At 38.1% G+C, this 15,824-nt stretch overlaps 1 protein-coding gene across 2 annotated transcripts in view; it reads right to left on the bottom strand.

Moving 5' to 3' along the window:
• The window catches only part of SYT9 (synaptotagmin 9), a 181,494-nt gene that overhangs the window by 106,420 nt on the left and 59,250 nt on the right, over positions 1-15,824 (bottom strand). For both annotated transcript variants that reach the window (XR_011441092.1, XM_023645955.2), the window contains exon 3: positions 13,123-13,669. Coding sequence is in view for 1 of the 2 variants with exons in the window: in XM_023645955.2 (XP_023501723.1) it covers positions 13,123-13,669 (547 nt within the window). In the remaining variant the exon portion in view is untranslated. The remainder of the gene's footprint in view (positions 1-13,122; positions 13,670-15,824) is intronic.

Below are 15,824 nucleotides of genomic sequence, written 5' to 3'. Positions count from 1 at the left end.
AGACTCCCCTTAATTAGAGCATTTCGGCATGGAAGTATAATCCAATCTGAAAGAAAATTTCCCCTGAGAGCCATCTGTCAGAATTAGACTACACTTAGCTACTGGACAGTAAGGTTGTATTGTAAATACCACAGACTCTTCGATTCTCCAAAGGCTCAAAACTCATTTTCCAAGCAAGCAAATGCCAATCCCTGGGACAAGGCTTTCTGTCAGGAAACTGGCTTGCTATTTTGGACAGTAATGCTTCCACAGGTAGAAGATCATTAAAAGCAGTCCCAGGGGGACATTCTACCCCACTAGGCTCACCTTTCTTCAGAGATGAAATTGCTGTCCTTGACAACTCTATTAAGTTCTCCTTCACTTGTTCCAGGTTTGCAGAAGATTTTTTTCGTTGAGCTAGGTTGTCCCCATGTATTCAGCTGTGGAGATATCTGATTGTGTAAGGAGGTACCAAGTGGAGTCCACTTCAGCTGCCTTCCAGCCAGCCACCCTCTCAGGAGCATTCAGCTGGCCATGCTGACACCTGTCTTTGGTACCCATGCCGAGGCAGCAAGCAGATTCTTGCTAGGAAAGGAGTGTGTGTTGGCAGTGGGGGGAGAGAAAGAGGGCCCCTTCTCTCCTTCATCATTTCCCTACATCCCAGAGGTCACGTGACTCAGGGTCTCTCCTGTGTGCCCATAACCCTTTCCTATTGTTCTGTTCTATCACACTCCCGTAGACCCCATGTGTCCTGCCTAGAGCCCCTTTACCAGGCTGGTGCACCCATTTCTTAGCTGCTATGAGTGTTGGCTGCTCACAGTTCACGGCTGCATCATTCTTGGGAAAATTCCCCTCAGCTGATGGGAGCCACCTTAAAAATAACTGGCAAGTTACACCCGCTCCCCAGGGGGTGCCTACAGCCAATGACAAAGGCAGGGTAAAATGCAGCCCCCTTGTCTCACGGTGCAGTGGTGCCTTTCATGCTCCACAGCTGCCTGTGGGATCAGGCTCAGGACAGGCTTTAGCTGAACTCCTGTCTCTGCTTATTCTGCTCCCTTTACTTCCTTACATTTTTCACTTGAGAGCAGTCCCTCAATAAAGCACCTGCACAAGAATCCCTCTCAGCCTCTGCTTCTAGCAAATCCTACTTAAGATACACACACTACATTGGAGCTATCTTCATTTTGTTCATTCATTCACTCAAAAAGCATTTATCATCCACCTCTTGGGTTAAGTACTAAAGATACAGTCACGGACTTTGCCCTCAAGGAGCATCTAGTCTGGTGGGGTAGGCAAGGATAAACAGATATAATTGAACGTGATAAGTGCTGTGAAGAGGTAATGCAGAAAGCCTTAGCGCACACAAGAGACCCTAATCTGGTTTGGGTGGATATAGAGAGGACTTGCTTGATGAGGTGAAGGTTAAGTGTAGGACTTCTAAGATAGATGCCATTCAGTTGAACAGAGAAGAGGAGCAGAAAAAAGGTCATTGCAGACAAAGAATAGTGTGTGTTCAGAACAAATATATGAGTGAGCACTGGAAGGAATTAGCTGGAATAACAGAAGGGAGTTGGTTGTCCAAAACTTAAGGCAGACATTGCTATTGGATCCTGGTCTTCTCATTTGTGGAGCCTTGACATTGCTTCTCAATCCTTCTTCATACGGCCCACTAGTCAGCTACCACCAGTCAATTAGAGTTGGTCCTCAAGATGAAAATTCTTTGCCATCCCTTTCGCACTTAAGTTTTTATGTTTTGTCTTCAACTACACATCTCCAAATCTACAACCTTATCAGCATCTGCTCCCACATTTTTCTCATTAATTCCTATAACAAAGAAAATGTTGACCCTTTGTTTATCTAAAGCCAACCTCTCTACCTGCATTTTAGATCCTGTCTCTTACCTCTCAGGGAACTTACTCTACTGGTTATCTTAACTTTTATATCCACATCTTCAAGCTCTACCTTTACTGACTCTTTTCATTAGATCTTTCTATCATTTAATTAGGTCTTTATTTTCCCCCTCAAAAGTGATTTCAAAATTTTTATTAATTTATTTTTAATTTACATGCAGTAAATATCACTGTTTTGTTAGACACTTCTATGAGTTTTGACAAATGCATAGCGTCATGTACCCACCACCACAACTATGACAGAGAACAGTTCGTCACTTCTCAAAAATTCCCTCATGTTGCCCCTTTGTAGTCAACCCATCTCTCTACCCCCAACTCTGGGCAATCATTGATTTGTTCTCTGTCCCTATAATTTGGCCTCTTTCATAGCATATAAATGGAATGATACAGTAGGTAGCCTTCTGAGGCTGGCTTCATTTTGGCTTAGCATAATTCTTCTGAGATTCATCCATGTAATTGTGTGTACATTATGCACACATTGTCCCTTTCATTGCTGAATAGTATTCCATTGTATGAATGAAATAGTTTATCTATTTACCCACTGAAGGATTATTCTTTTCTTTTCTTCCATTATTCTTTTTCAAATTCCAGCTAAAACAATGAAAACGTGGGTAGATTTTATAGAAAAAAATATCAGCATCCTCTGCTATCTTCTTTGAGCTGTGGTATTGCTTCTGCATATGTATCCAGATATCCCAACAGAGCCAACCTGCTTTCTCAGTTTTCTGCCCTCCCCTTTTTGTGCACCCCAGTACTTCCAGATGGAATACTGCAGTTCAGTCTCAGACTCAATTAAAGGATCCTGAGCATCTCCTTCTGAGCCACTGGGGCAGATACAATGGACTAGCCAATTTAATATCCATTTCTTATCCCTTAATCCGGCCACATTGCAGCATAGAGGCTGAAAAGTTAAAAAAATATGCTTTCAATACCTTTCTTGAATGTAAGGATGTTTATGTGACACAGCTTTGGCCAATTAGAAGCAGAATAAGCAGAAGACATCAGTGTCATTTTTAGGAAAGCTTTCCTTTCCTGATAGAAAAGAGTTTTAGAGGTAGCAAGCACTGCCTCTTTTCCTTGCCATTTTCCTTTTGTCTCAAATACAGAAGCGATGTCTAGAATCATATATTTCACGACTATCTGATTGAAAATACTTAGAAGTAAATTGATAAGTTTAAAGAAATTAAAAAATATATATCAAAAGTGTGAAAAAGTATCAAGTGATTATACAAACGACTTAAGTTTGGGGAATCAAATAAAGCTTCTGGGAATGAAAATTACATTAATAAATGGGAAACTCAATGGACTTGTAAAACAGCTAATTAGAAACTGCTAAAGAAAGATTTGCTGAACTGAAAGACCTAAAGAAATTATCCAGGATGTATCACTAATAGAAGAAAGAGTAAACCAACAAACAAAAATGGAAGATGGAGTGAGTAGGTCTAAAAATATCTGAAGGGATTTCCAGGTGAAAAAGATAGAAAGTGTCAGGAAGAGACAATATTCAAAGAGATTCTTGCTGGGGATTTTCAGAATTGATGAAACTCATCCTCAGATGCAGGACACCGTTTGAATCCTACACAAGATAAACAAAAATTTTCTCAAAAATCCACACCATTCAAATCATCATCAAATTGCAGATAATGAGAAAGTCTTAAAATATCACTCAATGTGACTTAAATATACTTAAAATATGACTTAAAATAAAGAAAAGAAAAGCATATTACAATTAAATTGCAGCTGATTTCTCAAAACCAAGAGTTTGGAGGCAAGCAGCTAATAGACTAATTGCTGAGAAAAAAATAATTATCCAGATAAGACTTGTATACTCATATTTTTTCAATTATAAATGTGAAACAGGGATATTTTAAGACAAATAAAAACTGACAGAGTTAACATCAACAGACCTTTACTGAAGCAATTTCTCAAAGATGTACTAAACATGAAAAATAATCTAGAAGGAAAGCCTGAAGAATTGGTAAACAAAGAAAAGTGGCAAATAGGTGGTAAATTTAATAATTGTTAATTATATAAAACATTAATTATGATATCTGATTGAAGGATGTAAAAAGGCAAGGCAAGATAGAACTAAAATGTTGGGAAATAATCGCACGTTATCTGGAGTAGAGGGACTGGACTGGAAGGTTCCAAGATATACATACAGTTTTGGAGAAGGTTTAATGCAGGACTAAAATAAGCACAATATAAATAGGAGAAATAATCCAAAAATACTAATAACCACAATGACATAAATATACTAATCTCACTTGTTAAAAGTCAATGATTTTCAGGATGGATTTTTTAAAAAAATTCAGCTATACTTGCTTACAACATTTACATTTAAAATATAAGGATACAGGAAATTTGCAAGTAAAAGAACAGAAAAAAATATATAAGACCAAATCAACTAAAAAGAAGATTTTGTAGTTCTAAAAATACCAGACAAAGTACACTTGAAGGCAAAAAACATTTCTCTTGGTAAAGAGGGACACTAAATAATGATAAAAGGTTCAAATGGACAGAAAGATATAAAAAATACTCATGTCATCACTATACACATATATATGAAGAAATTGAAATCTAGTCTCATAGTAAGATTTCTAAAATGTTTTACCAATAACTGATATGTTAGACTGACGAAAAATATCGGTCAAGATATGAATGTGAGTAATGCATAATCTTTTCAAGCACATATAGCATATTTATAAAAACTGAAGTGTAAGAGAACATAAAGAAAATCTCAACACAATCAAATAATCTGTAAAATACAGTCTATATCATCTGATCACATTCTCATTGTTAGAATAACAAAACATAAAAAAACTATATAATGCGAAATTACAAAAAAACACTTTTCAATAACATATAAATCAAACAAAAAATTATATTGGGTATTAGAAAACAGATCAGAATGATAATGAAAATAGTAACTATTAAAATTTGTGAATATACAGCTAAAGCAGTATTTTAAGGGAAATTTATAGTTTTAAACTCATATTTAAAGTTTCAGTTATGCAAGATAAATAATTTCTGGTGATCTACTATACAGCATGGTACCTCTAACTAACAATGCTGTACTGTATACTTAAAAATTTGCCAAGAGGAAGATCTTATGTTAATGTTCTTACCACACCAAAATGATAATAATAATAATAAGTAATAATAAAGGGGGTGGGAGGAAACTTTGGGAGGCGATAGATATGTCTATGGCTGGATGGTGGTGATGGTTTCACAAGTGTATACATATTCCCAAACTCATCGAGTTGTATAGATTAAATATGTACAGGTTCTTACACTTCAATAATGTCAATAAAGCAGTTGACAAAAAGTTTGACGAAACTGAAAATTACCAACCTAAAGATATAAGAAATTAGAAATAACTGAATAAACCTAAAGAATAAAAAAGAAGGAAACCACAGTCAAAAGAAATAAAAAACAAAAACTAAATAGAATCAACAAAATTGAAAGTTGGTTCTTTGAAAAGACTAACAAAATCGACAAACTTCCAATGACACTGATCAAAGAAAAAGAGAAACAGGGACAAATAATCAAAATTAGAAATAAGAAAAAGGACATAACTACAAAAGAGGTAGAAAATAAAAAGATAAGAAAAGATTAAGAAGAACTTCAAATCAATACATTTAAAACATAAATGAAATAAGTAAATTTCTAGAAAAATCTTTATCACCCAAATCAATTCATAAAGAAATAGAAAACTTGTATAGTGCCATAACAAATACAACTTGAATATTTCATCAAAGAAATGAAATGAATTTTCCCAAAAATAAACACTTGACCCAGAAAGTTGTACGGGTCAATTCTACTAAACATTGAAGGATAAGATTATTTCAATCATACACAAAATCTTCAAGAGAACAGGAAAAGAGAGAATGCTCCATCACCCATTTTGGTAATGAAAGCAGATGAAGAGAGAACAAGAAAATAAAATCAGAGGCTGATCTCACTCATGAATTTAGTTGCAAAAATCTTTAACAAAATATTAACAAACCAAATAGCTGAACACACACACACATATTCATGTATATGTATGTATATGAAAAACGATACATATTGAACAAGTTAGATTTATCCAGGAATACAAGTTTTCACCAAAATGAGAAAATAAAGGAATATACTTTATCACATTACAAGATAAAAGGAGCAAAACATATGATCATCTTAATAAATTCAGAAAAATCATGTGATAAAATTCAATATCCATTCAGGTTTTCAAACACTCTATAGACAGTGTCCTACCTCGTGGTGAAAATTCAAAGCATCCTTTTAAGATCAGGAACAAGCCAAAGATTATTCTATTGGCTGTTGTATTGGCAGACCTGGTAAATGCAATAAAGCAAGCAAAAGGGATGGTGTGGGGAGAAAAAGAATCAAAAAGAAAAGAAGAAACAAAACTGTCTTTGGTCTTGCAAAGTATAACGATCAATGTGCAAAACTCAGAAGAATCTGTGATCAATGTATTAGACTTAGAGTGTCACAATACCAAGTGTTGAAGAGAGCACAGACTAAGATGGGCTCACGTACTGCTGTTAGGATTGCAAAGTGGTCAAACCACTGTGAGATAGAATCTTTGTGATCTCCTAACTCCATTCCTAGCTATCTACTCTAGAGAAATTCTTGCACATATTTACCAGTGGACATGTACAGAAAGAATACACATAGCAGCATTTTCTAAAACAGAAAAAATTTAAATTAATTCAAATATCCATTGACAAGAGACTAGCAAAAGAAATTACGGTAAGCCACACAATGGAATGCTAAACCACCCCTGCCGAAAAAAAAAATGAACTACGGTATGTATGTGAACATAAGTGATTCAATACACATAATATTGAACATAGCAATTTGCAGAAGAATACATACAATATAATTTCTTTCACATAAATTTCAAAAAATAGGCAAAACTAAACAAACTATTCCTAAGTGGTAAAATGACTTAAAAAACAAGGGAATTACAGACATGAAATTCAGTGCGTTGATTACTTGGGGGGTGGGGGAGGTTAGGGATGGAGGAGGGGCACACAGGAAGCTTCAAAAAGATTAATAATGGGGCCTGCCCAGTGGTGGACCAGGCAAATTCATGCACTCCACTTCTGCAGCCGGGGCTCACTGGTTCAGATCCCGGCCGTGGACCTACACACTACACAGCCATGCTGTGGCAGGCAGCTGACATATAAAATAGAGGAAGACAGGCACAGATGTTAGCTCAGGGCTAATCTTCCTCAAAAAAAAAAAAAAAAAGAAAAGATTAATAATGTTCTCTTTCTTCAGCTAAATTCTGGACTGACTAATGTGCATTTTGCAGTTAGGTTAAAATCATACATATACATTGTATATACACTTGTATGTGTCATATAGTTCATTTGAAAAAGCAAAGGCTTTGTCCTGGCACCTACACTAGGAGAAAAGTTACCAAAGACTCTCTGTCAGAGAACTGTAGCTTTATTAATCCCTTCCTTCATATGTTCTGTTCCACAGTTCTGCCACTTTTCACTCCTTCTGAATAATCTAGACATCAAGGGGATAACATGTCTGAGAGATCATAAGTGGGAAAAACGACAGGGTGGGATTCAGTGGATGCTCATGAAGACACAGCTCATTAGAACCCAGTAATGGCTGGACTCCACCCACATCCACATTATAGGAGAAACTTGGCTTCTCTGTTGTCAATCGGAAACCAGGGCTTTCCATGGGGTTCTTCAAATTGTTGGTCCCTTAGGATCTGCTAGCCAGCCAGCCTTAGTGTTTTCAGCACTACATGGAGTGGTACTTAGTTGGAGCAGGCTCTTAGTTGGCACCAGCTTGTGGAAGCCAATGTGAGCATTTTTGCCAACTCCACCTTCAGCAATGTCACATTGGTAGCTTGAAATTAGTCCTGCTGGGAGTACTCACACCATAGAAATAAACAAATGCTACAAATCAGGTCCCCTTTCTATTCCCCACCCCTAATCCAGTTGTTACACATCTACCAGGACACGACTGAATGTGACAAAGCCATAGAATCATGCAATAATAACTTAGGACTCATGGTGCAACAGAATGAAACAGGATTAAATTAATAAAATTCTTCAGTCACAGAGACTCTCCTGCCCATTTGTATTCAACTGTGAGGAGAAAGCAACCTGGACTTCCCTGAAGGCTTATAACTTCCCCTGAGTGGCTCCAGGTGCCCACCTCTATCAAGTCTAGAAATGGCCCCAGGGCCCTGGAAGACAGGACGGGGAAATTCTTAAATCAGCCACTGCAAAATATAGGACTTTACAATGACTCACAAAGTCAAATTTTGAGGGAAATGTAAAGTTTTAAAATTCCTAACATTAAAAGAAAGTCTATGTGACTGTCAACTGTACCCTGGCCTGTTATGAACTGGGATCCATATTGGCATAGAGGGAATCTCATGACTTCTACTGTTACCATGTGAAAACTCTAGCATCTCCTCCAAATTAGAGTCTAGCTGAGATGATTATAGGTGCCAGAGAAAGTCTCTGAACCAGTTTCTAAGCATGCCACCAAGAGAGATTCCTGAAGTGCTCAACACCTATTTGTCAGGAAGCCAGTGATGAGTGGGGTACACTGAAAATGCCAAGCGTATAGCCAATACTTACCCTGACCACTGAACTCATGCTCTCCTAACTTTGACTTTCCTCCAGATGCTATCTTCTCTCTTATTGACTGATACACATCCCACAGAGAGGCATTACACTATTACTGATTGATCTGGTTTCAGTAATTGAGAGGTTTAATTAAACTATCACCTTTACACTCAATAATTGCCATTTTGTTCCTTCACAGGAAGGTGTGAGAATTAATTTTTATTTGATTGCCAATATTTACAAAACTCATAATCCCCATGGAGAAATAAAGAACAAAATTAAAAAAAGATTAGCTTATAAAAAAAGAGATTAGATTATGGGTTCAGCTCTGCACAACAACCCGCCCGCCCCCAACCAAATCAGTCCCTAGAGGCTCACCAAATAAAGAACTTCATTTTATTCAGCAGGTGCTTAGTAATTATTTCACTTCCAGACTCCACTCTAGAGGCTGGGCATAGTGAACATGCCAGATATGGTCTTTGCACTCACAGAACTGTCTAATGGGGAAGAAAGAAAATTGAACAAATACATAAAAAGGAGGTGCGATGAGTAATGATAGAAGTTAGTTGGAATCCATTGGCTCCTGCTTGGTGCCCCTGGAGCCTTTGGGGTTTTTGTTTATTTTTCTTCAAACTGAAAAGAGCTTTCTTAGTCTCTGGCTTCTAGTTAGGTTCAGACAACGAGGAAGGGAGGAAAGTGAGGCCAGAATATTTATTCCCCTAAATACCTTCCTTGGATAGCCATAGACTGGCAATAACCCTCAACCAAAAGCCACAGTTCTGAATATGCTTTTATTTTGTTATTCTCTTAGAAGATTGTTTTTCTGGGTATAAAAATTGAAGCCATAAAACTCTCAGTTACTTTGATTTTGGTATTGTGAAGCTACCATTCCATAGTCTTCTGACGTCCAATTGCTTTTGAGAAGTCAACATTTAGTCCAATATTTATTCCTTTGTATATAATTTTTTTCTCATTGTTTTCAAGGTCTTGCTTTCCTTTTTAGTGTTCTATAGTTTAACTATAATATTTCTAAGTGAGCATTTCTTTTTATTTATCCTGACTGAGATTTACTGGGATTCCTGAACATGAGATGGTGTCATTATAAGAAGAGGAAGAGAGTCCAGAGCTGTCCCTCTGTCTCTGCCCTGTCAGGAGACAGCAAGAAGGTGGCTGGCAAGCCAGGAAGAGGGCTCTTACAAGGAACTGAAGCTGCTGGCACCTTGACCTTGGAATTCTCAGCCTCCAGATCTGTGTGAAATAAATTCCTGTTGTTTTAGCCACCTAGTCTATGGTATTTTTTTATGGCACCCAGAGATGACTAATACAGGATGCCTGTATCACACCACACACACAATTTCATTCTGGGTAGATTAAAATCATAATTAGGAAAGTCAAAACTTTCAAACTTCTAATAGAAAGTATAAGAGAAATATCTTTATGACATAGAGTAAGGAAGGATCTTTTAAACAAGATGCAAACATGCTAATTCACAGCAGAAAATATTGATATTTTACTACATTAAGCATAAGAACTTCTATTGATCAAAAGATACCATCAAGTGAGTACAAGGACAGCCATAAATTGAGAGATGATGTTTGTAAGACACATCACCAAACAAAAGATTTGCCTCCAGACTATATAAAGAACATACATGAATCAATAAGGAAAAGATAATAAGCACTTCACAAGGAAGGAAACACGAATGACCAATAAAACATGTCAGAAGATGGGCCACCTTGGCAATCAAGGAAATGAAAATTACATACCATTTTACATGCATGCATGCACACTCATGTTAAACTGTGTCAATTGCAAGAGTTGGTGAGAATGTGGAGCTTTAGGAATTGTCATACATCACCAGTGGGAAGATCAATTTGTACAGACTCTATGGGAAAGAACTCGGCATTGCCTAGAAAAGTTGAACGTGTGTGCAGCTTACCTCAATCAGGCATACACCTCATGTGAATCAGATGTGCACAAAAGTGTTCTCTGCAGTACTATTTGGAATCATAAAAAACTAATAACAACCCAAATAGTATCAATACGAGAAAACTAATTTGTCATATATAACACAATGGGATATTATACAGCAATGGGAATACATGAACCACAGCTCCATCCATCTCTATTGCTAAATGTCATAATCAATGTGGACTGAAAAAGAATTCAAAGAAGAGCTATGAAAAGCAGAAATAGACAAAACCAAATAATACATTGTCTTACAAATATGCCACGATATAAATAAAATTCAGCATAGTGGTTTCCTTTTGGCAGGAGCGAACTGAGAGGGAACGTGAAGGGGGAGGGCACCCCAAGGGTCAGCAAAAGTACTGGCTATGTTCTGAGGGGTGGGTCCATGTCTATTCACTTCATTATGCCCTCATTAATCTGCATGTGTGCATTACATACACTGCGTTACATACATGCTATACTATAAAAATGGGAACTTGGTAAACCTCAGACCTTCACGGCAGTCTCTGTACAAAGTCACATTCAAACAAGCACAGTCAAAACAGCCTCAAATAATAATTTTTAAAATAGAATTTTAAAAAATATATGGCAGATTATGAAATAATCTGTAATGCCACTTTCAGGACTTCTCGTCTCCTGCTGGCCATCCAAAGGCCTAGATCAATGCTCAGAATATTTATTATTTGCCTGAGGAAACAACTGAGAATTTTGAGGTCTTTAGCTTTATCAGTTTTCCTCCTTGATAAATAATTTTACATTTTCCTCAACTCTGTGGAAATCCAGGATTCTCTGACAATGGACAGGAAACTCTTAGTCCTGGGACAGGGCTAAAATGGCAGCGATCTCAGGGCCAGGAGGTCTCTCCAGGCTGCTGTTCTATATTCTCATCCCACAGGAAACTGCTTTAGGGGACCTTCCCACCAATAGCAGCCATATCCAGAATTTTATCAGCCACTTGGCGCTTAGTGTTGCTCTCTCCATAAAGTCTCTAGAAGTCAACTCACAGCAGGACTCCTGCTGAGCATTATAATAACCACTCCAGCTATTTTACAGAAACTGTTTGTCAAAAAATATAACTTGATGTCACATTAGATGGTGTAACTAACCTCTCTCTACCACAGCTCATCACTGTCCGTTGGCAGTGTCTCAGCTTAAACCCAGGAGGACCTGGTAAACTCTAGTGAGAAGGTCCATTCCTGAGCCATTCTTATCTTAGATAAGCAGCCTGCCCACTTTACTTCTTCAAAGTTTCTCATGCTGTCTCCTATTTTGCCAAGTGGGATTTGGGATACAATCCTTGCTTGCCCCAGCATGCATTTTTGGATTTACAGAATCACAACCTTTCAAGTTTGAAGAAGTCTGTTCCTTCCCCCAATCTCCCAAACCACCTTAGTTTCAGCAGCTGATACTTTCTGCACCTTCTCCAGCTCCTTCTTTCCTTTTCCCAGCATCATGTCATTATTATCATTATGATAAAGGCCAGCCAAACCCCATGCTACACTTCACTTATCTGAGTAGCAAGACAAAGCTGGCACTGGTATTTTGTGGTACACAAAGAGAAGGTGTCCGTTGGGACAACCAAAGTGTGGGTGAGTTCCCAGTTCACAAAAGTGGCTGAGGATGAGAAAGTCCTAGTACAGGTATTTGGTCACTGGGCAGAGATTCCGTGTGTTCTCTTCCTGAGCAGAGTGAAATCACTTCACTAAACGGGCTCCAAACCCAAGGTGGACCATCGCCTGAGCTCAGGAAGGAGTATGGTCTTTGGATGCCAAGGCAGAGAACCAGAACTATGCTGAGCTCAGAAGGACTTGTATCCCAGAAGACGAGCTAACAAAGTTGTCTGAGGGAATTTGGACAGATGAAAGAAACAAGTGGCTTTAAAATACTAGTTACCTAAGAAAGTCCAATTTTCCTTTCTAATTCAGCAGTGTTGAGACATCTCTGCACGACAGTGAAAAGGATGTAAATGGGGTACAAATATCACTACTGCAATCTCATGTTTAACATGTAAACATAGATATATGGCATCACTATATAGTACTTCTGCCTTCTCTCCTGAGCCCTAAATTGGATTTGATCTTCTGTAGACTAATTTTGCCAATATCTGTGGCATCTTTTCAGATTGACATCCTTGTAACTTTGATTCTATATTTAAAAATGTGGTGCCAACTCTTTTCAACCTCATTTCTGGGGTTAAATTTGAAGATCTGATCTTGGGAAATGCTACTGAGCTGACCTGAGAACATGGGAAAGGACTAACTGCTCTCAGAGAGTCAGGCAACGGTCTCTTAGCTGCAGATTACAGTTAATATAGGATGCCAGGATCCATTTAGCACAAGCAACCTAAGAAAGCTCTAAAGAAAGTGTGGTGAGGAGGGCAGATAATATCTACTATCTATTAGGGAATAGCTAAGAACTAGAAAATAGAAAAGAGAGAATGTTATTCTGTAATATCGTTTTCATAAACAATTCTTGAAAATTGCAAAAGGAATATTGTTAAAGACCTGCTTCCAGAAAGGAGGTTCTGAAACAAAAGCTCTGTGTACACTGACATGAATTTTATACTTTGCCCCCAAAATAAAATAAAGTGTAAGTATTCTGTGTGCACGCTGACCAAGAAGCCCCCCAAAATGAAGAAATGCTGGACTCACATTGGTGACATATTCGATATCCTTCCAAAGGATGCACTCCCTGGGGAAATCAGCCAAGTCTAAGAAGTGATCCACCACCACTTGGCCAATTAAGTCATGGCGGGAAAACCTGTCAAAGTCGTACACAGAGAAGTGAAGCTTCCGGGCTGCAAGGTCATGGTAGGGAACGGGAAACAAAAACACTTCATCAAACACAGGGTTCAGGGTCTTTCTGTGAACTTTAGTCTGGTGTTTTGTTTTCCGATCGGGAAGCAAATAGATCTTGACATAAGGATCTGAAGTCCCAGAAAAGTCCTTGGCGGGCAAATTGACAGCTTTGTGAATCTTCACTATGAGCTGTTCTAAGTCACAGTCATATTTTAAAATGAAGTTCAGCTTCCCACAGGCTTTGCTGTTACTCCTTCTCCCATCATCATTATCCAATGACCTCTGCTTATATAACTCCGGTTTAATTCGACCAATTCCAGTCAACTGTTCTTGTTTTTGAAGCTGTTGGATATTGAAGTCCGGGTTTGACAGATTGAGTTGTCTTCGGATTGAATTATGCCTTGAGTGAAGAGCAAGAGAGAACAAAGTTATAACCTCATTAGCTACGGGTCTTTCAGAAATTTGTGCCTGGGATGTAGGTAGACTGTTCTGCACCATTAAAAGCTTAGATCTGTGGGCTTTTTTTTTTTTTGGGCTAAATTCAAAATGCTCATCAGTGTGAGTAAGTCATTCCCCAAGGCTTGAAGCACAAAATTGAGGCCTGGTATCAGGAAATGAACTTACTAACATGTGACCTTGGAGCTTTAAAGGTTTAATGTACTTTGTAAACTAATATGACATTAAAGAGGTTTATTCGGCTGGTGGAATGTAAAGATTTGTACAAACTGGTTTAAAACTAAAATTATTCACCTTTATATATAATATCATACTGAAATTGAAATAGTTCGCTATGTGTTGTCTCAAGAAGAATGAATCTTTCTCTAAATGACACAGAATTTCCTGTCACTGGCATATAGCTTTATAAGGATATAAATTCACACTGGTTCAAATCAAATCACCTCATCACAAGAACAGTTTTTGCTCACACGAGAACGTATGTGACAGAATGTATCTGCTTGCAGTGGCGTGTGCTGGCTCTGACAGGTGCAAGTGACAGCTCTGTGATTGAACTGCTGTTGTACCACGTGGGTGATCAGTGATCAAGAAGAAGGGTTTTATTTCTGTAATAAACACTACGGGTATAAAAATTAAAGGTAAGCTACTATAAATGTATGTAAGGATTCAGTTACAAAAGGCTGGATACTGATATTTGCAAATTAAATATTTGCTAACAGAATCTACTCTTCACCCCATAAGCTTATTGGTTTGGGTTAGAAGTTTCCCTGAAATTCTCTTTGAAACCTGGCTTATCTGTGTGGGTCCTCACAAATTGAGAGAAGTAGTCATTACATAAAAGGTTGTTTTTAAGGTTATTTTTGTTTGTTTTTATCTCAGAGTTCAGAATCATTATATTTTTTGCAGTCTCTCCATAATCTTAATTAAAATAGCCTCTCTTCACCAGAAGGAAAAAGGAATCTCTGAGGAATTAGTAAATAGTTAGAAAGGCAGAGTAAACATTTGAGTTTGCCTTCTTTTCCTTTCTTAAGACTACTTTATGAAATAAAGATGTAAAAATGGGATTAATAACCCCAAAACAAGTTTGAAATGATTCTCCCTTGTCATACAGATGTTGCTATGCTGAACATTCTTCTTTATCCTACAATACCCTCCTGGTCACTAATCACCCACGTGGTACAAGAGCACAATCACAGAGCTGTCACTTGCACCTGTCACAGCCAGCAGGCTACTGCAAGCAGACACACCCCAGGCACATACATTTCCACATGTGCAAACACTGTGTGGTCTGAAAGTTTATGTTGTGAGATTTTAATTCCTTACAGAGAAACCCACAATCTTAAGTTTTCTCTTATCTTACGATTGATTTGTCAGGAGAGGGAGGAGGCAGGGGATGCTGCTAAGTGGCCCCCTGTGCTAGTACAGCCAGGTCATTCCCTTGTCCAGATGTTGAACCTTCTTAGTGCTAGGATGGAGCTTTAATCTTGCTCTCATGGGATTTCTGGGCAGAAAGGACTGGCAGGGAACAGCAAGTGTCCAGCCCTATGCAGAGGCCATAAGGGGCTGGTACCAGCTCTGGTTCCTCTGCTGTGGATTTTTCTCCCCAGGCTGGAGTCAAACAAGGGCCATACTTGGGTCCAGAGTCAGTTTCCACATACAATGGGCCATTTTGGGTGCTGTCCAGTTTGTGGTTCTGTTTAAATACTAAAAGTGCTCCCTTAAAGGCCCTCTGGATGTGCCTTCTCTGGACCAACACCTGTGATGCAACACCAGTTCTGTGTCTACACCAGCCCCAATCCCTGACACTCTGCTGCCACTTTTCTCCCAAGGTGGTTGCTGTGCAGATTCTCTGTGCTTAACAACTTACCTTCGAGTTTTCTGAGTACTGGCTTTAGTTTCATCACAGCAACATTTTCTCTTAACCCTTATGTGTAGGATTATGCCTGTCATGTAAATGTAAATTTAAATTTAAAATATATGAATTGGCTGCTCAGCAATGGAACATATTCTGTTTTACTTGTACATTTTCTTAAAAATGAACTCTGCAGAGAAGTAAGTCCTATGTGCTTTGCTCTTCCCAACCACATTGGATTGCCAGT

The sequence above is a fragment of the Equus caballus genome, chromosome 7, assembly GCF_041296265.1.
Source record: "Equus caballus isolate H_3958 breed thoroughbred chromosome 7, TB-T2T, whole genome shotgun sequence".
NCBI lineage: Eukaryota > Metazoa > Chordata > Mammalia > Perissodactyla > Equidae > Equus > Equus caballus.
The sequence above is the reverse complement of the archived record's forward strand: the minus strand, read 5'-3'. Positions and strand labels throughout refer to the sequence as shown.